The 22,177-nt window shown below is 40.6% G+C and overlaps 1 protein-coding gene across 3 annotated transcripts in view; it reads left to right on the top strand.

The window, feature by feature from the left end:
• Positions 1-21,013, top strand: part of KIAA1958 (KIAA1958 ortholog) — a 178,469-nt gene extending 157,456 nt beyond the window's left edge. For 2 of the 3 annotated variants that reach the window (XM_023201787.3, XM_023201788.2), the window contains 2 exons: positions 5,452-5,624; positions 14,926-21,013. In XM_023201787.3, the coding sequence (XP_023057555.1) occupies positions 5,452-5,624; positions 14,926-15,732 (980 nt within the window). In that variant the 3' untranslated portion in view covers positions 15,733-21,013. Of the gene's footprint in view, positions 1-5,451; positions 5,625-14,925 lie in introns of those variants that run through there. The other variant, XM_023201779.2, reaches the window with a different exon arrangement.
• The last annotated feature ends 1,164 nt before the right edge of the window (positions 21,014-22,177 follow it).

The following is a 22,177-nucleotide window of genomic DNA, read 5'->3' as shown; positions in this document are numbered from 1 at the left end:
TAAGGTGGGTGGATCACTTTAATGCAGTCAAGACTGATCTATTTCCACTTTCTGTAACTCTTACAGTCAAGCCCTTCCTGGATTTCAAATGAAAGTGGGATTGTCCAAGGCGTCTCTCCTCTTTGGAAGGCCCCCACCTGAATTACTATTTTTGACTCCTCAGTGCCATACAATTGCCTCTTGGTGATTTCTTTCTGCTTGGCTTCTCTGTATCATTTCTCCGTATGTGGCTTAGGATCAGCAGTTTCTGGAAGGAAAATTATATGCAGAGTATTGACTCATTTTTCTGTGGTTTCCTTCCTCCAGGATCTCAGTCTCTCAAGTGTTGGCTGGCTGCTTGGTAGTCCTGTACTTGAATATTCATGTAGCTGTTCCACTGAGATTGCTGTAGACTTCAGGCTGCTGCTTTCTGTTTGGGTTCTGTGTCCTACACTGCAGCTCCACAAATGCCTTAAGAGAAAAACATGGTGACCAGAGCAGGAATCACCTCTATGCATTTCCCTAATTTCTGGGATTTTTGCTTCTTGAGTTCTGGTTCCTTTGGTTGTGTTCCAGTGGATTTTATCAAGGTTGATTCGCCGCAGGAGGAAGAGTATAATACCAGCGACTTCATCATAGTCCTAAAGTGGAAGTCCTCCACGTGCATGATTTTAAGTTTCCTATACATCATGCTTTCTTTCATGGTTCCTTATTTCTTTTGTTAACCTGTTCTAACTTTTGCTAGATAGATTGCAGTTGTTGAATTTTTGGTTCAAGATTGTATTCCATTATGCTTCATCTATTTCACAATTCTTTAAAAAATAAAAAACTTCAATGAGATATATTTTACATACAGTATACAGTCCTTTCTTAACAATTGTATTCAGCTTTATTGCCACATTACTGAATGTTAAAAATAAATATTTGCTCCTCATTATGTCTTATGCCCTATTGTTTTCCCCTTTGTTCTTTCCATTTTTCATTTTGCTGGCAGTTATCTGTAACTAATTTTTTTTAAAATAGGGTGGGTGCTTGGATGCTGCTTCTTTTATGATTGAAAATATCTTTATTTTGCCCTAGCATTTGAATGCTGCTTTAGGTGGGTAATACATTTCTTCATTTACAGTCTTTTTCCCTCACAACTCTGAGAAGACTATGTCTTTTTTTTTTTTTTAACCCTTTGGTGTTATAGATGGGAAATCTGATTCTTCTCACTATGTTGACAGCTCTAGTGCCTCTTGGTGGCTTTTTTCTTTTTTTCTGCCTACCAGAAAAGATTGTAGAATTTTTTCCTTGTTCTTAGACTTTGAAAGTTTCACCAAGATATGTTTACATGTATGTCTTCTTTCAGTATTTCTATTTGACAGTTCATGAACCTTAATATCCTAAAGTTTCAGATCTTTCTTTGATTAATGGAACTTTCCTTATATTATTTCTTTCATCTTTATAAGTTTTTCCTTTGAATTCTGAAGATAGACATTCAGTCTCCAGGATCTGTCTTTCATATCTCTTAACTTCACCCTTGTATCTTTTTATGTTTTTGCCTGCCCTGTAGGGAAGAGTCCTTCTAGATCACGAATTTGCCTGTAGCCGTGTTCATTCTAGTACTCAGCTCATCCGTTGTTTTTAAAATATATTTTTCAATCATCTTAAATTTCCAGGATCTTTCTTGTTTTCCTATTTTTCCTTTTCCAGTAAAGACTCTTCTTATTTTAAGGATGTTATCCTCTCAAATCGCTAATGATATATTTGTAATGTCTAATTTTTTGTCTTTGGTTTTCCGTATTAGCTCTCCTTTCAAGGGGACAAGTAGGGAATGCGGAATTAGCTTCTCTGCTTGCGTAGCTTGGTGACTGTCACACTACTGGTTTTCCCCATTGCCAAGTGATGCTTATGTACTCACATTTTAGAATTCAGGTCTAGATTGATCATTAATGGTAATTGATAGGGATTTCCTTAGCTATTGCTAAAGGCTCATGTCTGATAACACCTGGATCGAGCTCATTTCTGCAGGCTGTGGTTGAGCACAGGGTTCTGCAAGTGGACTTCAAGCAGCTATGATGAGTGGCTGAAGAAATGTTCATGAATAGGCTTCCCTTCGGGGTGCCTGAGCTGGCAACAAGCTGGGAAACTGGAACTGTCCCAGTGATAGACACGAGGAAAGTGTTACCTGAAAGATGGTGGTGTTCAGGGAATTCTTCGCTTTTCTTAGCTGATTGCTTTTTCCCTTGTCCGTGTCCAGTGGGACTGCCCAGAGTTACCTGAGGCAGTGCCCCGTTTCCTCTCTCTGGCCCTCAGGGTGACTTCCACAGCAAACATCCCTCACTTCACACAGCCGTACTTGCCAGCACTTGTGCTGATGGTAGATGATGTAAGGGCATCCGCAGCCTACACTACCACGACCTCACAGTCCCTTCTCTCTCTCACACCCAGCTCCTCATCTTGCGCTTGGGGTTTGTCCTGTCCTCTGGAAAAAATCATTCATGTCTTCCTTCAGTAGTCCCCTCTTTTTCCTGTATGAGGTTATAAGTTATTACCTTTGTTTGTTTCTTCACCAATATAGTCTTTTAAAAATATCCTCAGCAGCATAACACAACTCCTACCTCCAAAATTTTGAAAGCAGTTTATTAAGTAAATGAAATTTAATCCATAAATATAATCATGAACGAACCATATATGTCGTCATTTAATCATTTTCACATAATTCCTGTCCCATTATATAAGCAGACAAGTATTCTTTATTTGATTCACTGTGTTCTGGGATTTAGGTTTCCATTTTTGATGTATAGTCTCTGTCCTGTGATTTTAAGAAAATTTTTAAAAAGAAATTGTTTAGCTATTTAATGTAACAATTAACTTAATCATGTTTGAAACAATACTGGTCATCTAAACAAAGCAGACTTAGTTATTCTTATTGAAGGTTCATCTGAGTACATTTGGGGAACCAAGGTATTTTTTCATAAGCACAAGCTAATATCTAAATTGCATTCTTTACTGAGAATTTTATCCTTATAGTAACTGATTCCTTCACCATAGTAACTCACACATGGAGTCAGAGACCCAGGTGCAAATCCTGGCTCTTCCACTTGCTAACTCCATAACTTAAACAGCCCAGTGCCTGGCACAGAGAGGGTACCTTGGTAAATATTGGATGAGTGAATGTATGAAGTTACAGGTATGAGGCTCAGTTTCCTTACCTTGAAAACAGGAATAACAAAGGACTTGGATTATAGACAATTTATGTCAAACCTCTTAGCATATAGTAGGCATTCAATTAGTGCTAGGTATAACAATAATAAACTTTATACAAGAGTGCTTTTATTAATATCAAGCAAGTCCCACAAGTAATAGGAGTTATCCAGGTTGATGGGGTGGTGAGAGGAGTCTACTTCATGACACAGTTGCTTCAGATAGTTTCCAGCATTTTTTCTTCCTCTCTTGCTGTAAACATTTATTAAAGCAGAGTGCATTCAACACTTCTTGGCGGGATCGAGATTGAAAGAGCCAAGACATAGTCTTAAGGGGCATGCAAACCAATTGAAGAGACCTTCTGGACACAGTGAGAACACACGCCTAAAAAATAGTAAAGCAAATGTGAGGCATAAACCAAGGAAGAGAATAAGGGAGTTGGGTGAGTGTGAGAAAAGGTTGTGTAAAAGTGGATTTCGAATTGAAAAAAAAGACAGTATTTTGATTGGCACAAAGACCATGTGAAGGCCAGGCGTGGTGGCTCACGCCTGTAATCCCAGCACTTTGGGAGGCGGAGGTGGGTGGATCACCTGAGTTCAGGAGTTCGAGACCAGCTTGGCCAACATGATGAAAACCCGTCTCTACTAAAAATACAAGAATTAGCCAGGTGTAGTGGTGGGTACCTGGAGTTACAGCTACTTAGGAGGCTGAGGCAGGAGAATCGCATGAACCTGGGAGGCGGAGGTTGCAGTGAGCCAAGATCATGCCACTGCACTCCAGTCTAGGCAACAGAGCGAGACTCCATCTCAAAAAAAAAAAAATACCATGTGAAGATTGCTCAGGCAGTGCATGGGGAAGGTATAGTGTGGGTTTCCTGGTGCAGATGGATGGATTCTGGGGACAGCAGGACTGGTAGTTTGGTACAGAGTAGATGCTCAGAGGGAGCAGTGAAAGGTTAGGTAAGGGAGGTAAAGTGAACCCAATTTGCAGTTCACCTTGGTCATTGCATTAACTTTTCATTTTGCTGTTTCCCACAACCCTAGCCAGTTAGCGCTTTGTTTGAATACATTCATCAATAGTCCAGAGAGGGTGAGAACTATTAGATGAAGTGTTTTTACTTTGAGATGCTCTACTTTGACTTACAATTTGAACAGATTAAGCCTGGTTTTAGCAGATCACAGCATCTTAAGAAAAGCCAGCTAAGGGTTATGAGCTAGTTATCCCTTTGGCAACCAACACTTAAAGTGGACATGGTGAGACCTGTCTTTATCTGAAGTAATTATGGCAAGTTAAACCATGTTCCCTCTCCTCTGAGGAGATGTGAGCCCCTCTGAAATATTCCTCCCTCCTTCCTATCATTTTTCTCTCACTTGACCTTCCCTTCTGATTCAAAGCTAGTTGATGGGTTGTAGAATCAGGATTTAAACCCCTCTATCAATTTTGTGAACAAAACTTAAAAAAAAAAAAAAAAGCTAACACAGAGCCAAGCGCAGTGGCTCATGCCTGTTATCCTAGCACTTTGGGAGGCCGAGGCAGGTGGATCACCTGAGGGCAGGAGCTTGAGACCAGCCTGGCCAACATGGTAAAACCCTGTCTACTAAAAACATAAAAAATTAGCCAGACGTGATGGCAGGTGCCTATAATCCCAGCTACTCGGGAGGCTGAGGCAGGAGAATCACATGAACCCAGGAGGCAGAAGTTGCAGTGAGCTGAGATCCTGCCATTGCACTCCAGCCTGGGCGATAAGAATGAAACTTCATCTCAAAAAAAAAAAAAAAAGAGCTAACACCATTTACGTCAAGGTGGCCCAGGATGGCACACAAGACATTTGAAAATGTAAATTACAAATAAATGATAGGTCTTCATGTGCGAGGGTATCTACTTTTTTATTTGCTTTCTCTTTCTTCCTTTTCTTTTGATTGTTGTTGTGAATTAGAAATGCTTTTTTTTTCAGTGAAAATTTTAGATAGAACAGTGTTTGATTTTCAGCATTTATTTTTATACTTCTATTATTGGAATGCCTGCATTAGTACATAAGCTAGTATATATGGTAAAATAGTTGGGATTAAATGCAAGCTTACTGCATTGATTCCATGCTATAAGTATTTTTCTTACTTATTCTAATATATATATATAGATATACATATACATATATTTTCATAGACATTTCATGTTTTAAGGTGTTGTCTTTTAGAGTTTTCTGTTTTTTAGCATCCCAAGATGTAATTCTCTAAAGAAGGGAATGGCAAATTATTTTAATGCTTTTATTGTTTTTATTTCTAGCTTATTCCACTAAGCTCAACAAATTTCCTGTATTTAATATTAATGATGACTTGAATGATCTGTGTACCAGTGCAGTAAGCCCAAATACTACCAAAGCCACGCGGTACGCCTTGAATGTGTGGCGGTATTGGTGCATGACCAACGGGCTCAAAGACCACACAGACATCACCAAGGTAAGGGACTCTTGAGTTTACTTCTTTCAGCCAACTTCACTGAGCTTCCAAATGCCCGGCACTGTGCTAAGCATTGTAGGGAACACAGAACAGTGGCTTTCTGCCTTGGGAAACTTTGGAAGAACATAACATAGAAAAAATCCACACACAAAGCAGAATGTAACAATCGTTTTATGAATTTATAGATTGGAAATGCCTGAAAAGTTCAGATGGGTAAATTAATTTCAGTTTGGTAAAAACTGGAGAGATAATTGATATTTAAGTTTTTTTTTTGAGGAAAGGTAGGATTTCAGTAGAATTAGATGAAGACAGGAGCCTTCTAGGCTGAGGGATGTGAGGAAGAATAAAATTTGGGGAGACAGACTCACTTGCTTACAGCAGAGGCCTCATATCTTGGTATCATGGACAAAAAAACCAGATTCTGATAACCCTTAAGTGCCAGGCTAAAATCTTGTGAACACTGGAAAATCACTGAAATATCTTGTTTCGGTTTTGCTAAGGAGAGACTTTATTTGAAAGGATTATTGCAGGGGCAGAGACAGGGACTATTGTAGTAGGGAAAACACTGTGACCATAAAATCCTAAGGATTAGGATTAGACAAAAGGGAAGCATTCTAAGGATTAGACAAAAGGGAAACCACTGGGGTTGTTTGAGAGAGAAGAAACGTAATGAAAGTGGTATTTTAGGGAAATAATTGGAAGTGATGAGCAAAAAGTTAATTCATGTCGTTGGTCTTCCATTTCCCCATTTGTAAAATCAGCTCTTAAATCTCTTCCAACTTGAAAGGCAGGGGTACTGGCACACACCTGTAACAGTTCCAGTTACTTAGGAGGCTAAGGCAGGAGGATTGCATAAGCCCAAGAGTTCAGGGCTACAGTGTACTGTGACCGTGACTGTAAATAGCTACTGTACTCCAGCCTGGGCAACATAGCAAGACCCTGCCTCTAAAAAACAAACAAGAAAACTGAAAAACTCATCCAACTTGAAATGCCTGAGGTTTGTAAATCAAAGGAGAAAATCTTGGACATGTGGAGATAGAACATAAAGATAGAACATAAACATACAAGAAAACTGAAAAACTCATCCAACTTGAAATGCCTGAGGTTTGTAAATCAAAGGAGAAAATCTTGGACATGTGGAGATAGAACATAAAGGTACTGTATTTTGATTTGACTGCATTGAGTCTAAATCAGATATGCAGATGGAAATGGTCAACAAAGAATTAGGAATGTGGAACTTAAAACATGGTGGAACTGTTAAAGCTGGAAGTATACGTTGAAAAGTCTTGCAAATGGATGTCATAGTTGAAGCCCAAGAGCAAGTGAAATCTCCAGGTTTGAGTGATGTGCTTAGGGAATCAACGACAGATGAAATAGGACAGGAAACCCTGCTTTCTACTTCTGGCACCATGGTACCCTACATAGTGTGAGGGACCTTTCTACTGTACATGCAGACAGGGAAACATCCATGGGACCCAAAAAAAAAAAAACAAAAGTGCAACAGAAGCAGCGACCAGTAAGCACATATGAAAGGCAGGGTTCTCTCTGAGAGCATATGTTGATAACATTATTAAAAAAGGGAAGATGAGCTGATGAATCCTTGATGAAAAAGAGTACCTGAAAGGGTCCTAAAGCGGTTCTAGGTAGGCAGCATACCCTGGCTCCTGGCAGAGTCATATGATAATACTCTTTTAAGGGAAGCATCCAAAATGTAGGTGCTCAGGTTTTTTGAAGAGTCAGAGCAACTACATTTGTGCTGGGATTACAGGTGTGAGCCACTGCACCTGGCCAAATTAAATTATAAATTAATTACAGATCTAACTAGACTGTTCCCAGTACTTGGAAGTTAGCATATTACTAATAACCAAAGGACCAAGAAGAAATCATAAAGGAAGTTATAAAATGTCTTGAACTGAGTGAAAAGTAAATCACCACTTATCAGAATTTGTAAGTTGTAGCTAAAATATCTAGAGAAAAAATTTTTAGCTTTAAATGCTTGTCAAGGGAAGTCTAAAATCAATGAATGTGAAACAAAAAGAACTTGAAGAAATAAAAAAATATGCTCGTGATTCTCCCACCTCAGCCTCCTGAGTAGCTGAGACAACAGGCGTGCAACACCATGCCTGGCTAATTTTTAAATTTTTTTAGAGACAAGGTCTCACTATGTTGCCCAGGCTGATTTCAAACTCCTGGGCTCAAGTGATCCACCTGCCTTGGCCTCCCAAAGTGCTGGGATTACAGCCATGAGCCTCTGTCCCCAGCCCAGTATTTTTTATTTTATTCTTTCCCACTTGGTGTCATCAGCCCCATGACCAGTCTCTGACTTCTCTTTAGTCATTTTTACATCAAGGAAGCCAATTTTATCATCCATAGTGAGTCTTGACATGGTGAATCAATTCAGAATGATTACTAAAGGAAAATGGTTTCTTGCAATGTCTTTATAATCGATTGAAGACCTTAGTAACCTGGGAGAATAATCACCCACTAAAACTGAGTCAGAGAAAACTAAGGAGGCAAACACCACGGGCTAGAATGAACTGTTTTTTGTGTGCAAACAATACAAGTGTTGTGACTTGACATTTCTCGAGGAATTGCTTTGGCTCTGATTTTGCTTTGAAACTTGTGGTATTCTGTGAAAATTAAGAAAAATGTTCTGTAGCATAAGTCAGCTTGGTTCTCCTGACACTAGGTTAATTCATTGGTTTAACGCATTTGTTTTGTTTTGTTTTGTTTTGTTTTGAGACGGTCTCACTCTGTCACCCAGGCAGGAGTGCGGTGGTGTGATCTTGGCTCACTACAACCTCTACCTCCGGGGTTCAAGTAATCCACCTTCCTCAGCCTTCTGAGAGTAGCTGGGACTACAGATATGCACCACTATGCCTGGCTAATTTTTGTATTTTTTTAGAGACGAGGTTTCACCATGTTGCCCAGGCTGGTCTCAAACTCAGCTCAAGCAGTCCGCCCACCTGAGTCTCCCAGAGTGCTGGGATTATAGGCATGAGCCACCGTCCCCGCCTAACCCATGGTTACATAGTGCTAATTACATATTTCGGGACTTCTGGTATGTGTTAAAGACCCAGTCATAAATGAAACGCAGTTCTTATCTTCAGGGAGCTTTCAGTCCACTTCAAGAGATACACATAAACTAGATAAGAGAATGTACAACATGGAAAGGACCATAACAAAAATTTAAATTAAGTGCCATGGGATCCCATATGAGAGAGTAACTTTGCTTAGGTTATGTAGAAAGTAAAATTTGAGCTAATTCTGGAAGAATGGATAGCGATTTTCCAAATAGAGACAGTTAGTAGAAAAAAGCATTCTCGGCAGAGGAAGTAGCATGAAAAGGCCTTATGGTTTCTAGTTATGGCAAAAAGCTCGATGAAGCTGGAAAATAGAGTACAAAGGGAGCTGAAGATCAGGTTACAGAAATAGGGTGTGTACTGGTCATCTTCCGCTCCATAACAAACCACCCAAAAATATAGGGACCTAAAGCAACAGCCATTTTATTTGTTCATGATTTGATGAGTGAGTTAGCATTTTGTGCTGAACTCAGCTGAGTACCTCCCCTACTGGTCTCACTTGGGGTACTCATATGGGTGCAGTCATTTGGATGTTAGATGGGAAGCAACTTGTCCCCATATTCCCATAGTCTAACTGGGCCTCCTCACAGGGCAACACCATGCCCTAAACCAGTAAGAACCTATAGACAGAAGCAGGCCAGGCGCGGTCACACCTGTAATCCCAGCACTTTGGGAGGCCAAGGTGGGCGGATCACTTGAGGTCAGGAGTTAAGACCAGCCTGGCCAACGTGGTGAAACCCCGTCTTTACTAAAAATATAAAAATTAGCTGGGCATGGTGTTGTGCACCTGTGATCCCAGCTACTCAGGAGGTTGAGGCAGGAGAATCGCTTGAACTCAGGAGATGGATGCTGCAGTGAGCCGTGATCACACCACTGCACTCCAGTCTGGGCGACAGAGTGAGACTCTGTCTTAAAAAAAAAAAAAGACAAAAGCAGCAAAAGCAGAACCCCTTGAAGCCTGGGAATTCACACATTCCTTGAAGGCTTGGAATTCACGCATTATCACTTCTGCCATATTCTGCGGAATAAGTCACGTGGTGAAAATAAGTCACGTGGCTAGCCCAGATTCAAGGGGTGGGAAAATGGATTCTACTTGATTGGAGAAGCAACAAAGTCTCGTTGCCAAAGGGTGTGTGTACACGGAGGGGAATTGTAGGTGTCTTCTCATACTGTCAGAAGCAGATTGTGAGGACTTGCATACAAAGTAAACAGTTTGGAATTTATCCCAAAGGCACAGGAATCCCAAGGGCACAGGAAACTATCAAAGATTTGCTTTTTGTTTTTTGTTGAAAGCGCTAACATAAAAAATAAGATTTTCTACTCAGCACCCCTTATTCAGGAACTGTTCCTCTCCTATAATCCACATGGTTATTGCAGAAGCCATCACATTAGGAGAATGAATAAAATGGACTACCTTTTGGCAAGTTGTTTGGATTAGGTCCAATCAGAATCCTTCTTTTTGGTGTTTTGCTCCTGAAAAGGAGAGTTGGTCTCTTGCTAAACCTGAAGCTTTAAGATGGAAATTTGGGGGAGTGCTAGGTGGCTGTGCTTGCACCTATGTGAAAAAAGCCACACCGCACAAAGCAGCAGAGATGAAAGATGAGAATCCTGGCGGCCTTGGAGTCCACTCGTTCTGATATCCCTCTCTGTCTCAGCTTCCAGTTTGGTTTGTCTCTTGCAACCAAAGGAGTCTCAACTACTATAAAGAGAGCTGACCACCTCCAAGTAGGGAGTTGCAAGTGACAACATAAAAATCCAAAGCCAGCTTTGTTTTAGTGCAATGGTTTCTGGCAAGTTATTTTAACTGGTTATTGCTGGTATGTAAGAAAGCTGTTTTTCTTATAGTTGGATACAACTAACCTACTCTGATAGCTTTTCAGCTGAATCTCTTGGGGTTTCCTTGACCAACACCAGATTATCAGACAGCAGTTATATTTTGTCTTTTTCCTTTCCCATGTACATACATATGTATGTGTGTGTGTATATAACTTCTTTCTCTTGTGTTATCTGGTTGGTTAGAACCTCCGGAACAGTATTATATAATAACAGTGATATTCAGTAAGCTCTTCCTGTTCCTGACTTTGTAAGAAAGATTCGAATGTTTTCCTTGTGGGTACAGTTTTTCTAGCTCTTGCCTGTAAATTACACTTCATCATAGTAAGAAGATCTTTTTCTTCCTATCTAAATTTAAAATTTGAATTTTTAAAAACTTATAATAGAGGTCACATTTTTTTCAAATACTTTTCAAGTGTGTATAAGTTCATATTACTTTTTGCTTTAATGTGTGAATGTCAATTATATTAAAATATTTATTAGGATGGAATCATTTTGTGTTCACTTCAGGAGTCAAACACTTCCCATGATGCCCACAGGATAGGTTCGATGCCTCATTCTGTCTTCCTATAATGCATTGAATGTATTGTGATTAGTCCATTCATCCAACAAAAACGCATGCCACTCCTCTATAAAGCAAAAAAATGACATTGAATCATTTTTACATTCCATAATAATCCCCCCTTGTTTTGATGCAGTATTGCTGTACTGCAATCCTAAATTTAACTTATAATACAGGTGTAACCAAACACAGGTGCAGCTGCTCACCACTTGCAACACCAGTAACAAAGATGAGATGCAGTAAAAGAAAAGTGACTTTATTCCAGAGCTAGCAGTGGGGAAATGGCCAAGGCTAGTGCCTTAAAGAAACCATGTTCAACTTTGGCTGGAGAGAGGGGCGTAAAAAAGGAACTTGGAATGGGAGGCATGCGGGAGTGCTGCTGGGCCCAAGGTCTCCGTGTCTTGTTCCAGTGGCTATCTTGAGTCGTGGTCCGCCTGGAGCATGGTGGCCTCATCTCAACAATAGCTGGGTTCTTGACCAGTGGCCTTGAGGTAGTCTCTGGAATTTTGCAACTGGGTCTCCAGCCTGGTTTGTCTCCAGATTAGCCCTGGAACTTCTAAGTAAGCACATAGTTAGATAAGTGTAAGTTGAACAAGTACATAATTAGATAAATGTGCATGGTGTAAGGGAGTGTCTGGTGGGAAAGGAGGGAAACAAAGGGTTTTAAGGTACATTTCAAGGCTACATTCTGAGGCTAAGGAAAGGAAAACAAAACTTTACAATTCATTTGAGCCAGGCACAGTGGCTCAAGCTTATAATTCCAGCATTTTGGGAGGCCGAGGCAGGCGGATCGCTTGAGGTCAAGAGTTAGAGACAAGCCTGGCCAACATGGTGAAATCCCGTCTCTACTAAAAACTACAAAAATTAGCCGGGTGTGGTGGCACACACTTGTAGTCCCAACTACTCAGGAGGCTGAGGCAGGAGAATCACTTGAACCCAGGAGGTGAGGCTGCAGTGAGCTGAGATTATGCCACTCCACTCCAACCTGGGCAACAGAGTGAGAATCTGTCTAAAAAAAAAAAAAAAAATGCTTTTCAGAGCTGGAATACCTAGTTACACAGGCAGTCCTTGTTTTGAGAGGTACCATATGAACTGGAACCTGTGTGTATCAGAGCCATCCCCTCACTGTGGGTGGTACTAATGTTCACACATTCTATTTAACCTAATAACATGCAAAATGAAAATTGCTTGAATTTTGCTTGGGGGTAGTTTATATTTAAATACTTTGGGTTTTAATGTAATATTGGTCAGATTTGGGTTAGAAAAAAATGAAGAGCCTTTCTGTCTTTTTCTATGCTCTGAAACTATTTAAATGAAAAAGAAAAGCTGAACTGATTCCATAAAGGCATACTTTTAGGAACAATATACATCTTTGACAATCATTTCACACTCTTTGGGGCTCTTCAGATCCTTTACCTTTTATTGAACCCATTTTAGTAATTATATTTTGCTTGACAATTGTTCAGGTTATCTAGATTTTCATATTAATATGTATAAAGTATGTGATGTTCTTTCATATTCTTTACTCTCTTTATTTTCTGTATAGTCTTTCTTATTCCTAATAAGGTTTAGGTGTATACATACTTTCTTTCCTCCTTTCTCACTCTCTTTATAAAGTTAGACCTGCTAGAAGTTTGTGAACTTTATGGGTCTTTTCAATGATTACATTTTTATCTATCCCAATTTATTTCTTTTCTAGTCCATTAATTAATTTATTTATTTTTATTGATTCACTCTTTTTTTTTTTTTTTTGAGACAGAGTCTTGCTTTGTTGCCCAGGCTGGAGTGCAGTGGCATGATCTCAGCTCACTCCAACCTCTGCCTCGCAGATTCAAACGATTCTCCTGCCTCAGCCTCCCAAGTAGCTGGGACTGGACTACAGGTGCACACCACCATGCCCGGCTAATTTTTATATTTTTTTTAGTAGAGATGGGGTTTCGCCATGTTGGCCCGGCTGGTCTTAAACTGACCTCAAGTGATCCTCCTGCCTCAGCCTCCCAAAGTGCTGAGATTACAGGCATGAGCCACCATGCCCAATCCCACTCTATGATTTTTGAGTTTAGTTTACTTTTTCTAGCTTTTTGAGTTGAATAATCAGCTTGCTTATTCTCAATAAAGTTTTCTAACAATGTTTTCCAAAACTATAATGTATATTTATTATGTATATTTAGCAATATCTCATACATTTTGATATATAATATCTTCAGTTTGGTTAATTTTTAATCTATAGTTCAGCTTTTATTTTCTCCTTAATTAAGGGCTATTAGAAGAATGAATGTTACCTGTCCAGTGTCTACTCGATAAAAAAAATATTTTATTGGGACTTTCTAATTGTCCTAGAATATGTATTCAGCTTGAATAGACCATGAGCAAGGGCTGGTTTGCCCCTTTGTAGTTCCATCTTGAAAATAAAGCTTTCTTAATAGCCAAGCTCTCCCTTTTCTTCTTACTCTCTCTAAATAAGGAGCTCGTTCTGTCAGGATAGTCATTCACTTTTTTTTTTCTTTTTTTTTTTTTTTTTTTTGAGACGGAGTTTCACTCTCATCGCCCAGGCTAGAGTGCAGTGGCACAATGTTGGCTCACTGCAACCTCCACCTTCCCAGTTTAAGCAATTCTCCTGCCTCAGCCTCCCAAGTAGCTGGGACTACAGGCACACACAACCGTGCCCAGCTAATTTTGTATTTTTAGTAGAGATGGGGTTTCACCATGTTGGCCAGGCTGGTCTTGAACTCCTGACTTAAGGTGATCCGCCCACCTTGGCCTTTCTAAGTGTTGGGATTACAGGTGTGAGCCGCCGTGTCCAGCTTTTTCATATATTTTAAACAAACAACTGATATTGAAAACCTGTGGCTCATTAAACCACAGATATTTCAGGACCTATTCAGATAAATTCAACTGAAAAATCAAGGAGCATTAACTTGCTGTGCAAAATGGACAATGTAGGGAAATGGTCTTACCCTACAGCACTGTGTCTAGTAACGAAATGTTCTGTGCAGATGTCAAGGAAATCAATGATGAAGTTATTCAGAGTTTGTTTAATTCAGGAATTTTTCAGAGAGTTTGGGTTGAATTTTATTAAAGGAGAGGGAAGCAACTGATTTTCAAACAAAACCACGGGCCTTCCAAGAGGAATAGTGAAAGTTACAAACAGCCAGTAATAATTAAGTGTGTATATATATGTATTTGCAGACACACATGTATATATGTGTATGGGGGGGTGTTAATTACTATTTACACACCCTTTCACAGTCCTCTGCTTTAAGCATTACAGCCTTGGAGAGGGTACTGATTGTGATGTTCTGTTTTGCAGATTGAAACACTGAGGTTTAGGCTGGGCACGGTGGCTCACGCCTGTAATCACAGCACTTTCGGAGGCTGAGGCGGGTGGGTCACGAGGTCAGGAGATCGAGACCATCCTGGCTAACACAGTGAAACCCCGTCTCTACTAAAAATACAAAAAAATTAGCCAGGCGTGATGGCAGGTGCCTGTAGTCCCAGCTACTCGGGAGGCTGAGGCAGGAGAATGGCGTGAACCCGGGAGGCAGAGCTTGCAGTGAGCGGAGATCGCACCACTGTACTCCAGCCTGGGCAACAGAGCAAGACTCCCTCTCAAAAAAAAAAAAAAAAAATACTGAGGTTTAAAGAGATCAGGTGGAGCCAAGTATGGAACCTAGATCTTCCAACTTGAAATTCACTGTTCTTTCCATTAAGTCCTGCTAAGGGGTCACAAAATGTCCTCAACACAGCCCCTGGTGAGGATTAGAAGGAAGGAGGGGTCTGGCTGTATGTCAAGTGTGTAACCTCCATGTTTGTCTCATTTGAGATCCCTGCAGTGAAGTTGAACGAGCTGCTTGAGAACTTTTATGTCACCGTTAAGAAGAGCGACGGCTCAGACTTCCTGGCCACCTCGCTCCATGCTATTCGCCGAGGCCTGGACCGCATCCTGAAGAATGCAGGTGTCGGCTTTTCCATCACCAGCAGCACCTTCAGCTCCTCCACCAAGAAACTCAAGGAGAAGCTGTGGGTGCTGAGTAAGGCAGGCATGTCGGGCGCGCGTTCTCGCAACATCGTCTACTTCTCCCTCTCTGACGAGGAGGAGATGTGGCAGGCAGGGTGTCTGGGGGATGACAGCCCTATCACTCTCCTGTCCACTGTGGTCAAGTACAACAGCCAGTACCTGAACATGCGGACGCTGCAGGAGCATGCAGATCTGATGTACGGTGACATCGAGCTGCTCAAAGACCCCCAAAACCAGCCCTACTTTGCCCGGACAGACAGCGTCAAGCGGGAGAGTCGGAGCGGCTCCACCAGAGTGTGTCACGGGAAAATCTACCATGAGCATTCCCGGGGACACAAACAGTGCCCTTACTGCCTCCTCTACAAGTACATGTACATCCACCGGCCGCCCACCCAAATGGAGGCCAAGTCCCCCTTCTACCTGACTGCCAGGAAGGAGGCCACAGACATGGGCAGCGTGTGGTACGAGGAGCAGAGGATGGGGCTGCGCTCTCTTCGGGGAATTGTCCCAAACTTAGCCAAGAAGGTCAAGCTGGAAAACTGTGAGAACTTCACCTTTGTCTCGTTCACTCAGGTCTCCCGGAGGCTTGGCTCCCACAGCTGCTGCCAGTGAGCCCTCCCTGGGGCCCAGCCAGCCAGTGCCCTGTCACCTGCTCAGTGGGCGCTCCCTGGGGCGGCCAGGGCTGGAGCATCTGGAGCTCCGCGGAGGCAGGGGCTGACCAGGTGTGACCTCCCGGTCTGGCAGCTCTCCCCCTGGTGTGGCCCGCTCTCCCTTTGTCTTGGGATTTGCTTTTTAAAATGAAACTAGATGAGTCTAAATCATTCGAATGGTTTATCCAAATGTGTGTCAACTTTGTTAGCTTTTAGAATCTAACACAATGTATAATTGCTACATACAAGAGTGAGGAAATTCATTTTCTCTAGTGCCTTTCTAGCACAGGTTTTCTAAAAAAAAAAAAAAAAAAAAAAAGGAAACTGTTAAGTAGTCATTTAAAAACTCCCAGTAGCGCAGTAGCTTTAGAATGTTAGGAAGACTGTACACTTGGTTGAATTACACTCACAAGGAGGAACTAGAGAGAGGCAGACACGTTCCCTGTTTCCAGGAGACAGATTGCGCTTGACACGCCTTTGTTTTTTTTGTTGGTGGATAACGTGGTTCTGGAGGGCAGGAAGCCTTGTGTCAGGGAAGATCCTCAGGCGACACTCGGTCATCTGACAGGGACTCGGGCTGCTCCCACGGCTCCCAGCAGTGGGAGGAACCCCATCTCAGCTGCCAATGGAGAGAATTTTATGACAAAAGATTCACGCACCAGAAGGGTATCTGTGAGAACAAGGCTTCCAGTGAACTAGACAGTTTGTACCGTGGGGGAATTTCTAGTAGTGAAGGAAAATGGCTTGGAAAAGCCAATCTGTGATAAAAATGTGAAAACCTCTTGACGCAGAAGTGCCTATGTTTTATTTCTTAGCACCATGTGAGAGCTCGTTTGGAACATTTTTTGAGATTTCTGTCTGTTCTTCGTGTCATCCCATTATTCTGTCAGCATATAGCACTGGATCTATAAAACAAGTAAAGGTAATTTTTAGTCTTAGCCAAGAAAAGCTAACCAAACAAGCTGCAAAAAAAACACAGATCCCCAACATTTCTTTATTAAAGAGCTTTGGAATATTTTTGTCAATGTATAACTTTTCAGCCACAATTAGATGTCATCATTTTAGGCTGGCACCAATGCTTGGGACACGATGATTTAGGCACCCCAGCAGGTAAGCAAACTCAGCATTAAGGATGTAGTTATAAAATTAGCACAGCATGGTAGGTAATGCAGTTTGAAACCATTTCACTCAGGTAAAATGCAACCTGACCACATCATTTAAAAATCAGCAGAATTATCTAATAACTACTCTGAGTGCAACAACAACTGAAAAGGAGCCCAAAGAGTGCACAGTAATAGTAACAATAATTTCTAGGGACCTTGACTTTGTATTTGAGAAAAATCTCCTGTAACTTTATTCCATTATGCTCCTAATTTGCTTTCTAATCCCAAATTAAAATTCGAATACAAATTCATTTTGTAGAAGTCTTAAAATCAGTCCTCTTTCTTTTTAAAAACATTATTTTAGTATTTATTTTAATTAATTGGTTTCTTAAAAAATCATGTGCTGGTCATTGAGATATGTAATACTTCCTTTACCAGAGAAGACTCAACCAATGCTGCCTTAAGATTTAATGTTATTCCCTTTTTAGTCACTGTGCATTTTTAAGTTTGTTTACTAGTTGACATTTCCTGAAAAGAGATTAATTTTGGTATTTCTTCATCTGTATATAAATAACAGGTAATATTTAATCATCAGTGTATGACTTGATGTCACATAATGTTCTGGTGTGGTTTCCTGTAGTGATCTTAGGGTTTTGATTTAAAAGAAGTACACAAAACATTAGGTACAATTTCCTTTAGTTTGCTAAACACCCAAAGGATATTTTGTTTTGTTGGTTCTGCACTTAAACTGAAATACAAGCTATGTCAACTATTGGGCAAAGCCTGCAGCCTAATTAAATAAAACCTCCATTTTTATTTGAATAGAGTCAAAAAGAAATTGCCATTAGGAATCACTGGGATCTTTTCAGATTTTGACCTTTTCAAAGGTAGCAATAACTACTGCAGAGGTTGTAATCTTTCTGTTGGTAGTGGCTTTTCATCAGCTCAGTAATCATCTCTGCCTCAAATGTGTTGCCTATCACCTAGTTGATGTTCCATAAAATCCCTGGGTTCTGAAGTGAATTATTATAATAAAAAATCAGGAGGGCGAATCTTCAGTGGTATCTGATGGAATGAAAGCAGTGTCTGAGCAGCCTAAAAGCTGTTGATGACATGCCACCTTGGGGAACAAGAGTGAGGAACTAAACACAGTCATCAAGTGCTAGCGTGTGCTACCCGTTGTACTAGGTACTTTATTATGCATTTATGTATATGTGTGTGTGTGTCTGTGTATACACATGTATACATAAATGTATACACAGACACACAGACACACACACACAATATGTGGTTAAGCCTGGTAAGCCTGCTAAAATGGCAAAGCGGCCTGGTGCAGTGGCTCACGCCTGTAATGCCAACACTTTGGGAGGCCAAGGTGGGCGGATCACTTGAGGTCAGGAGTTAAAGATCAGCCTGACCAACCTGGTGAAACCCCATCTCTACTAAAAATACAAAAATTAGGCTGGTGTAGTGGCAGGTACCTGTAATGCCAGCTACTTGAGAGGCTGAGGCAGGAGAATCGCTTGAACCTGGGAGGTGGAGGTTGCAGTAAGCTGAGACCATGCCACTGCTCTCCAGCCTAGGCAACAAAGCTAGACTCCATCTCAAAAAAATAAAAAATAAATAAAATGGTGAAGCGCCTGTCCATGTGTTTGGCCAAATCCATCCTCCGAGGTCTTAAGGGGGTCGGAGTAGCAGTCCTCGTTGGTGTTCTAAGGCAGTTGTTCTGGCTTCCACTCAGCTCTAAATCTTACCTTCTGGGGACTCCAGGATTTTCTGCTCTTGGCCTGATGCAAGAGAAAGGAGATACCCAGAGAAAGAAGTGGGGCGGTAAAGAGCATTTTCTCCACTTACCTTTGGGGGTTTTTGTGCTCCCACGTAGAAATAAATATCAAGAATTCACAAGTTTACTTAAGCACAAGTTGCCCCTGGGCTGTGTATCAGGGCTGGCGGTACTGCAGGTGTTATGAGAGGATCCGTAGAGTGTCCTTCAGGTGAGCTGTTGTCCACAGCACCTTTCATATCTGCTCTAAAGTGAGCCCTACTTTCTGGCTACCGCCCCCCGCACGCCGAATCTAAGCAGACTCCCTGTCGGAAGCTTACTCTGGCACAGAAGCTAGGATGTCGCCTTAAAGGTTATGATTCAATTGAATATAAAGAGTTTTTAGGGCAGTACCAGGCACATCATAAGCACGCAATAAATGTTAGCCAGCTTAGTTATAGCTTTTTGTAATAACTAATATTATGTAACTAATTTGCATTATACCACTTATTTCTTCCATTATGGAGATTCTGTCTCCCTTAAACTGTTAAACTTGAAGAAGAAACCAAACCTGATAATCTGGTCAAGTTAACACATTTCACCCATGAATTCTACCTCCAACACAACCAAGCTCTGATACCTCAGATATAAGCAAAAACAAGTGAAGGAAGAACAGAAAAGCCTTATGGGGCTTTATGAGAAGGTTTTTCCATCGTTTAGTGTGTTTGCAAACAGGAATTTTATGGAAGTACCTAACCAAAGCTGTGAAAGAAGGGTCTTCGTGGTCATGTGGCATTTTCCAGCTTTCCTTGGATTTTATGCTACATTAATTTGCCCTGGCTGATAAGTGGTGTTTGAAGAAATGTGAAATTCGGTTACTTTGATTTTTATTTTAATTCAAGCTTATTAAAAGCATCAAGCATTATATGCCACACTCAGCATTTTCATAGACGTAGTCATTAGGAGAATCTGGACAAAGTAATACTCTTGTAGAAAAGGAAGCATCTTGCTGTACTTGAAAGATAACTAGACTCGGAGCCACTTCACTCCTCGCTTGGGCAAATGCCGATATCAATTTCCTTAGCTATGAAGTGCTGTCAGTGGGATGGATCTCCACGGTGAACCGTGTTGCACGTCTACAATTCCTCAAGGTCATATAATTAGGAAGTGGCAGAGCTAGGACGCAAAATTTCTAATTCCTGAAGGAATTCCTAATTCCTGAAGATAGTTAATCTCCTAATGTAGTGCTTCTCACTATATTGGGATGCCTTCTTTAGGAATAAGACTTTTCTTTAACTTTCAAGTTCCACAACTTCTAAAATTATTTTGCTATCTCGAAGCAGCAGAATATTGATCATTTTTCTCACTTTAGGCTAACACAGTCCACACCGTTACCACTTAAATAAAGTAACAGAATGCTTAAATATTGTCCTTGTCAAACATCCATCACTTTGTTGCTTTTAGGAGATGTAGATTGCTAAAAACTTTTGAGGTAGTAACCGGTTACCTTTAGGCATCAATGAACGCAAACAGTGAAGACCGCAGAGAAGAGTGACCTCATTTTCTCTACATGATCTCCAGTGTAGTCTAAGATAAGGCCCATACATAGTTAAAAGCTGGTAACAGCTCTGAACAGAAGTATGCAGTAAAAGTTTCAAACTTGTATATATTTTTGAATGCTTTTGTTTTTGGAGTGAATTTTTAATACTCTGTGTTAAAAGAAAAACGTTCCATCGTGTAGGCAGTGTTCCTAAGTAAAAATCTTTGTTGCATTTTCCCATATAAATGAATCACCCTTATTAAAACAGGAAGAGGGAGGGATTCATGGTGACCTACCGCTGCCCTCCCCTTGTGAGAGAAGAGGAGGCTATGGGGTATGATAACTAAATGAACATCTCTGGAAGTTCCTCCATCTGACATGTGTATTCTGACATAACAGAATTTCCCAAGACTTCTTTGAGGAAGGCTGCCCATGCTTCAGACAAAGCTTACCCATTATTATTATGATTTTGAATATTTCTAGTTCATTACAGTCCAAAAAATCTACAGAAGTTCCCCATGTTCAGTGGTTGACCAGAATCTGATTGTTGTGCTCAATTAAAGTCCTTTATTATTTAGCTAATACAACTCATATGGAAGTTAATTATTTCAGGAAATATGTAATAAGACCCAAAAAATCACTGGATGATATGTAGATATATTTTAGTTCCATTACTATTCATAGCAATTAGATAACTCTCCCTCCCCACACTGAGGTGAGAATGGGCTCCTAGATACTTGGTGGTCAATATAACTGATTTGATTAATTTGCATTTAACTGGTTATTGTTACATCTACTGATTTGTTCAAATAAAAATTTCTAGAAGGCTCAGATTTGACTGAATTTTTCGCAGCTGCCATATATTCTCATGTAATTTTTACAACCGCTCTACAAGGTATGTCTAATTATTTCCGTTTTACTTACTGAGAATCTAGGCTCAGAGAAGTTAAACTTCCCAAAATCTCACCGATAAGTTGGAGAATTTAAGTTTGTAAGTTGGAGAATGCAGGTTTTCTGACTCCCAATCTAGTGCTCAGTCCGTGAGACAAAACTGCCTCCTGAAGGCCATAGAAGTCCATTAACTTAAAAGAAAATTAAACACAGTTTTGGTTTGTTTGGCAACTATTTCATCTCTCAAGCCATACTGTGTCACCCCTCCATGTACTCTCTTACTAAATGATTGGTCACTTGGGAATTTAACCGTTCCTGGAAAGCCTGGCGGTCCCCAGCCTTTTCTGCCTACTGAGAACCTTCTGTCTTTATCCAATAAGTAATTTGTATTACCTGTCATCTACCTTAAAGGGAAGATGGTCATGTGAATTTATTCTAATAAAAGTTAGTTTACAAGCTGCACCTGTTTTAACATTGGAGTCCCTGCTTAAAAAGTAAAGGAGTTGCCAACTTACGCCACAATTACATGCTCAGGTTTTTTACTTTTGCTATTTAATTTTGGTCAGAGGATTTTTATAATCTGTAGGCTATAGCACTGTCACAGAAAAATGTGTGTATATATATATTTTTATTTATTTATTTATTTTTATTATTTTTTTTTTTTTTGAGACAGAGTCTCACTCTGTTGCCCAGGCTGGAGTGCAGTGATGCAATCTCGGCTCACTGCAATCTCTGCCTCCTGGGTTCAAGCCATCCTCTCCCCTCAGCCTCCCAAGTAGCTGGGATTACAAGCGTGTGCCACCACACTTGGCTAATTTTTGTATTTTTAGTGGAGATGGGGTTTCACCATGTTGGCCAGGCTGGTCTCGAACTCCTGACCTCAGTGATCCACCTGCCTTGACCTCCCAAAATGGAAAAATATACTTATTCACTCACTTGTTTTGTGTTCTTTTTTCCTTTATGAGGGCATATTTATTTTCTCTTTTGAGACTTATAAAGCAATAGGTTATATGAAACTCTGAGATCATCTAGTCAAATTTCCCCATTTTTATCAATAAGGAAATTTAAGGCCAGAGATATTAAAGGGGCCATCCAAGATCAGCCAAACAAT

The sequence above is a fragment of the Piliocolobus tephrosceles genome, chromosome 14 (genome assembly GCF_002776525.5).
Source record: "Piliocolobus tephrosceles isolate RC106 chromosome 14, ASM277652v3, whole genome shotgun sequence".
In the NCBI taxonomy this organism is placed as follows: Eukaryota; Metazoa; Chordata; class Mammalia; order Primates; family Cercopithecidae; genus Piliocolobus; species Piliocolobus tephrosceles.
The sequence above is the reverse complement of the archived record's forward strand: the minus strand, read 5'-3'. Positions and strand labels throughout refer to the sequence as shown.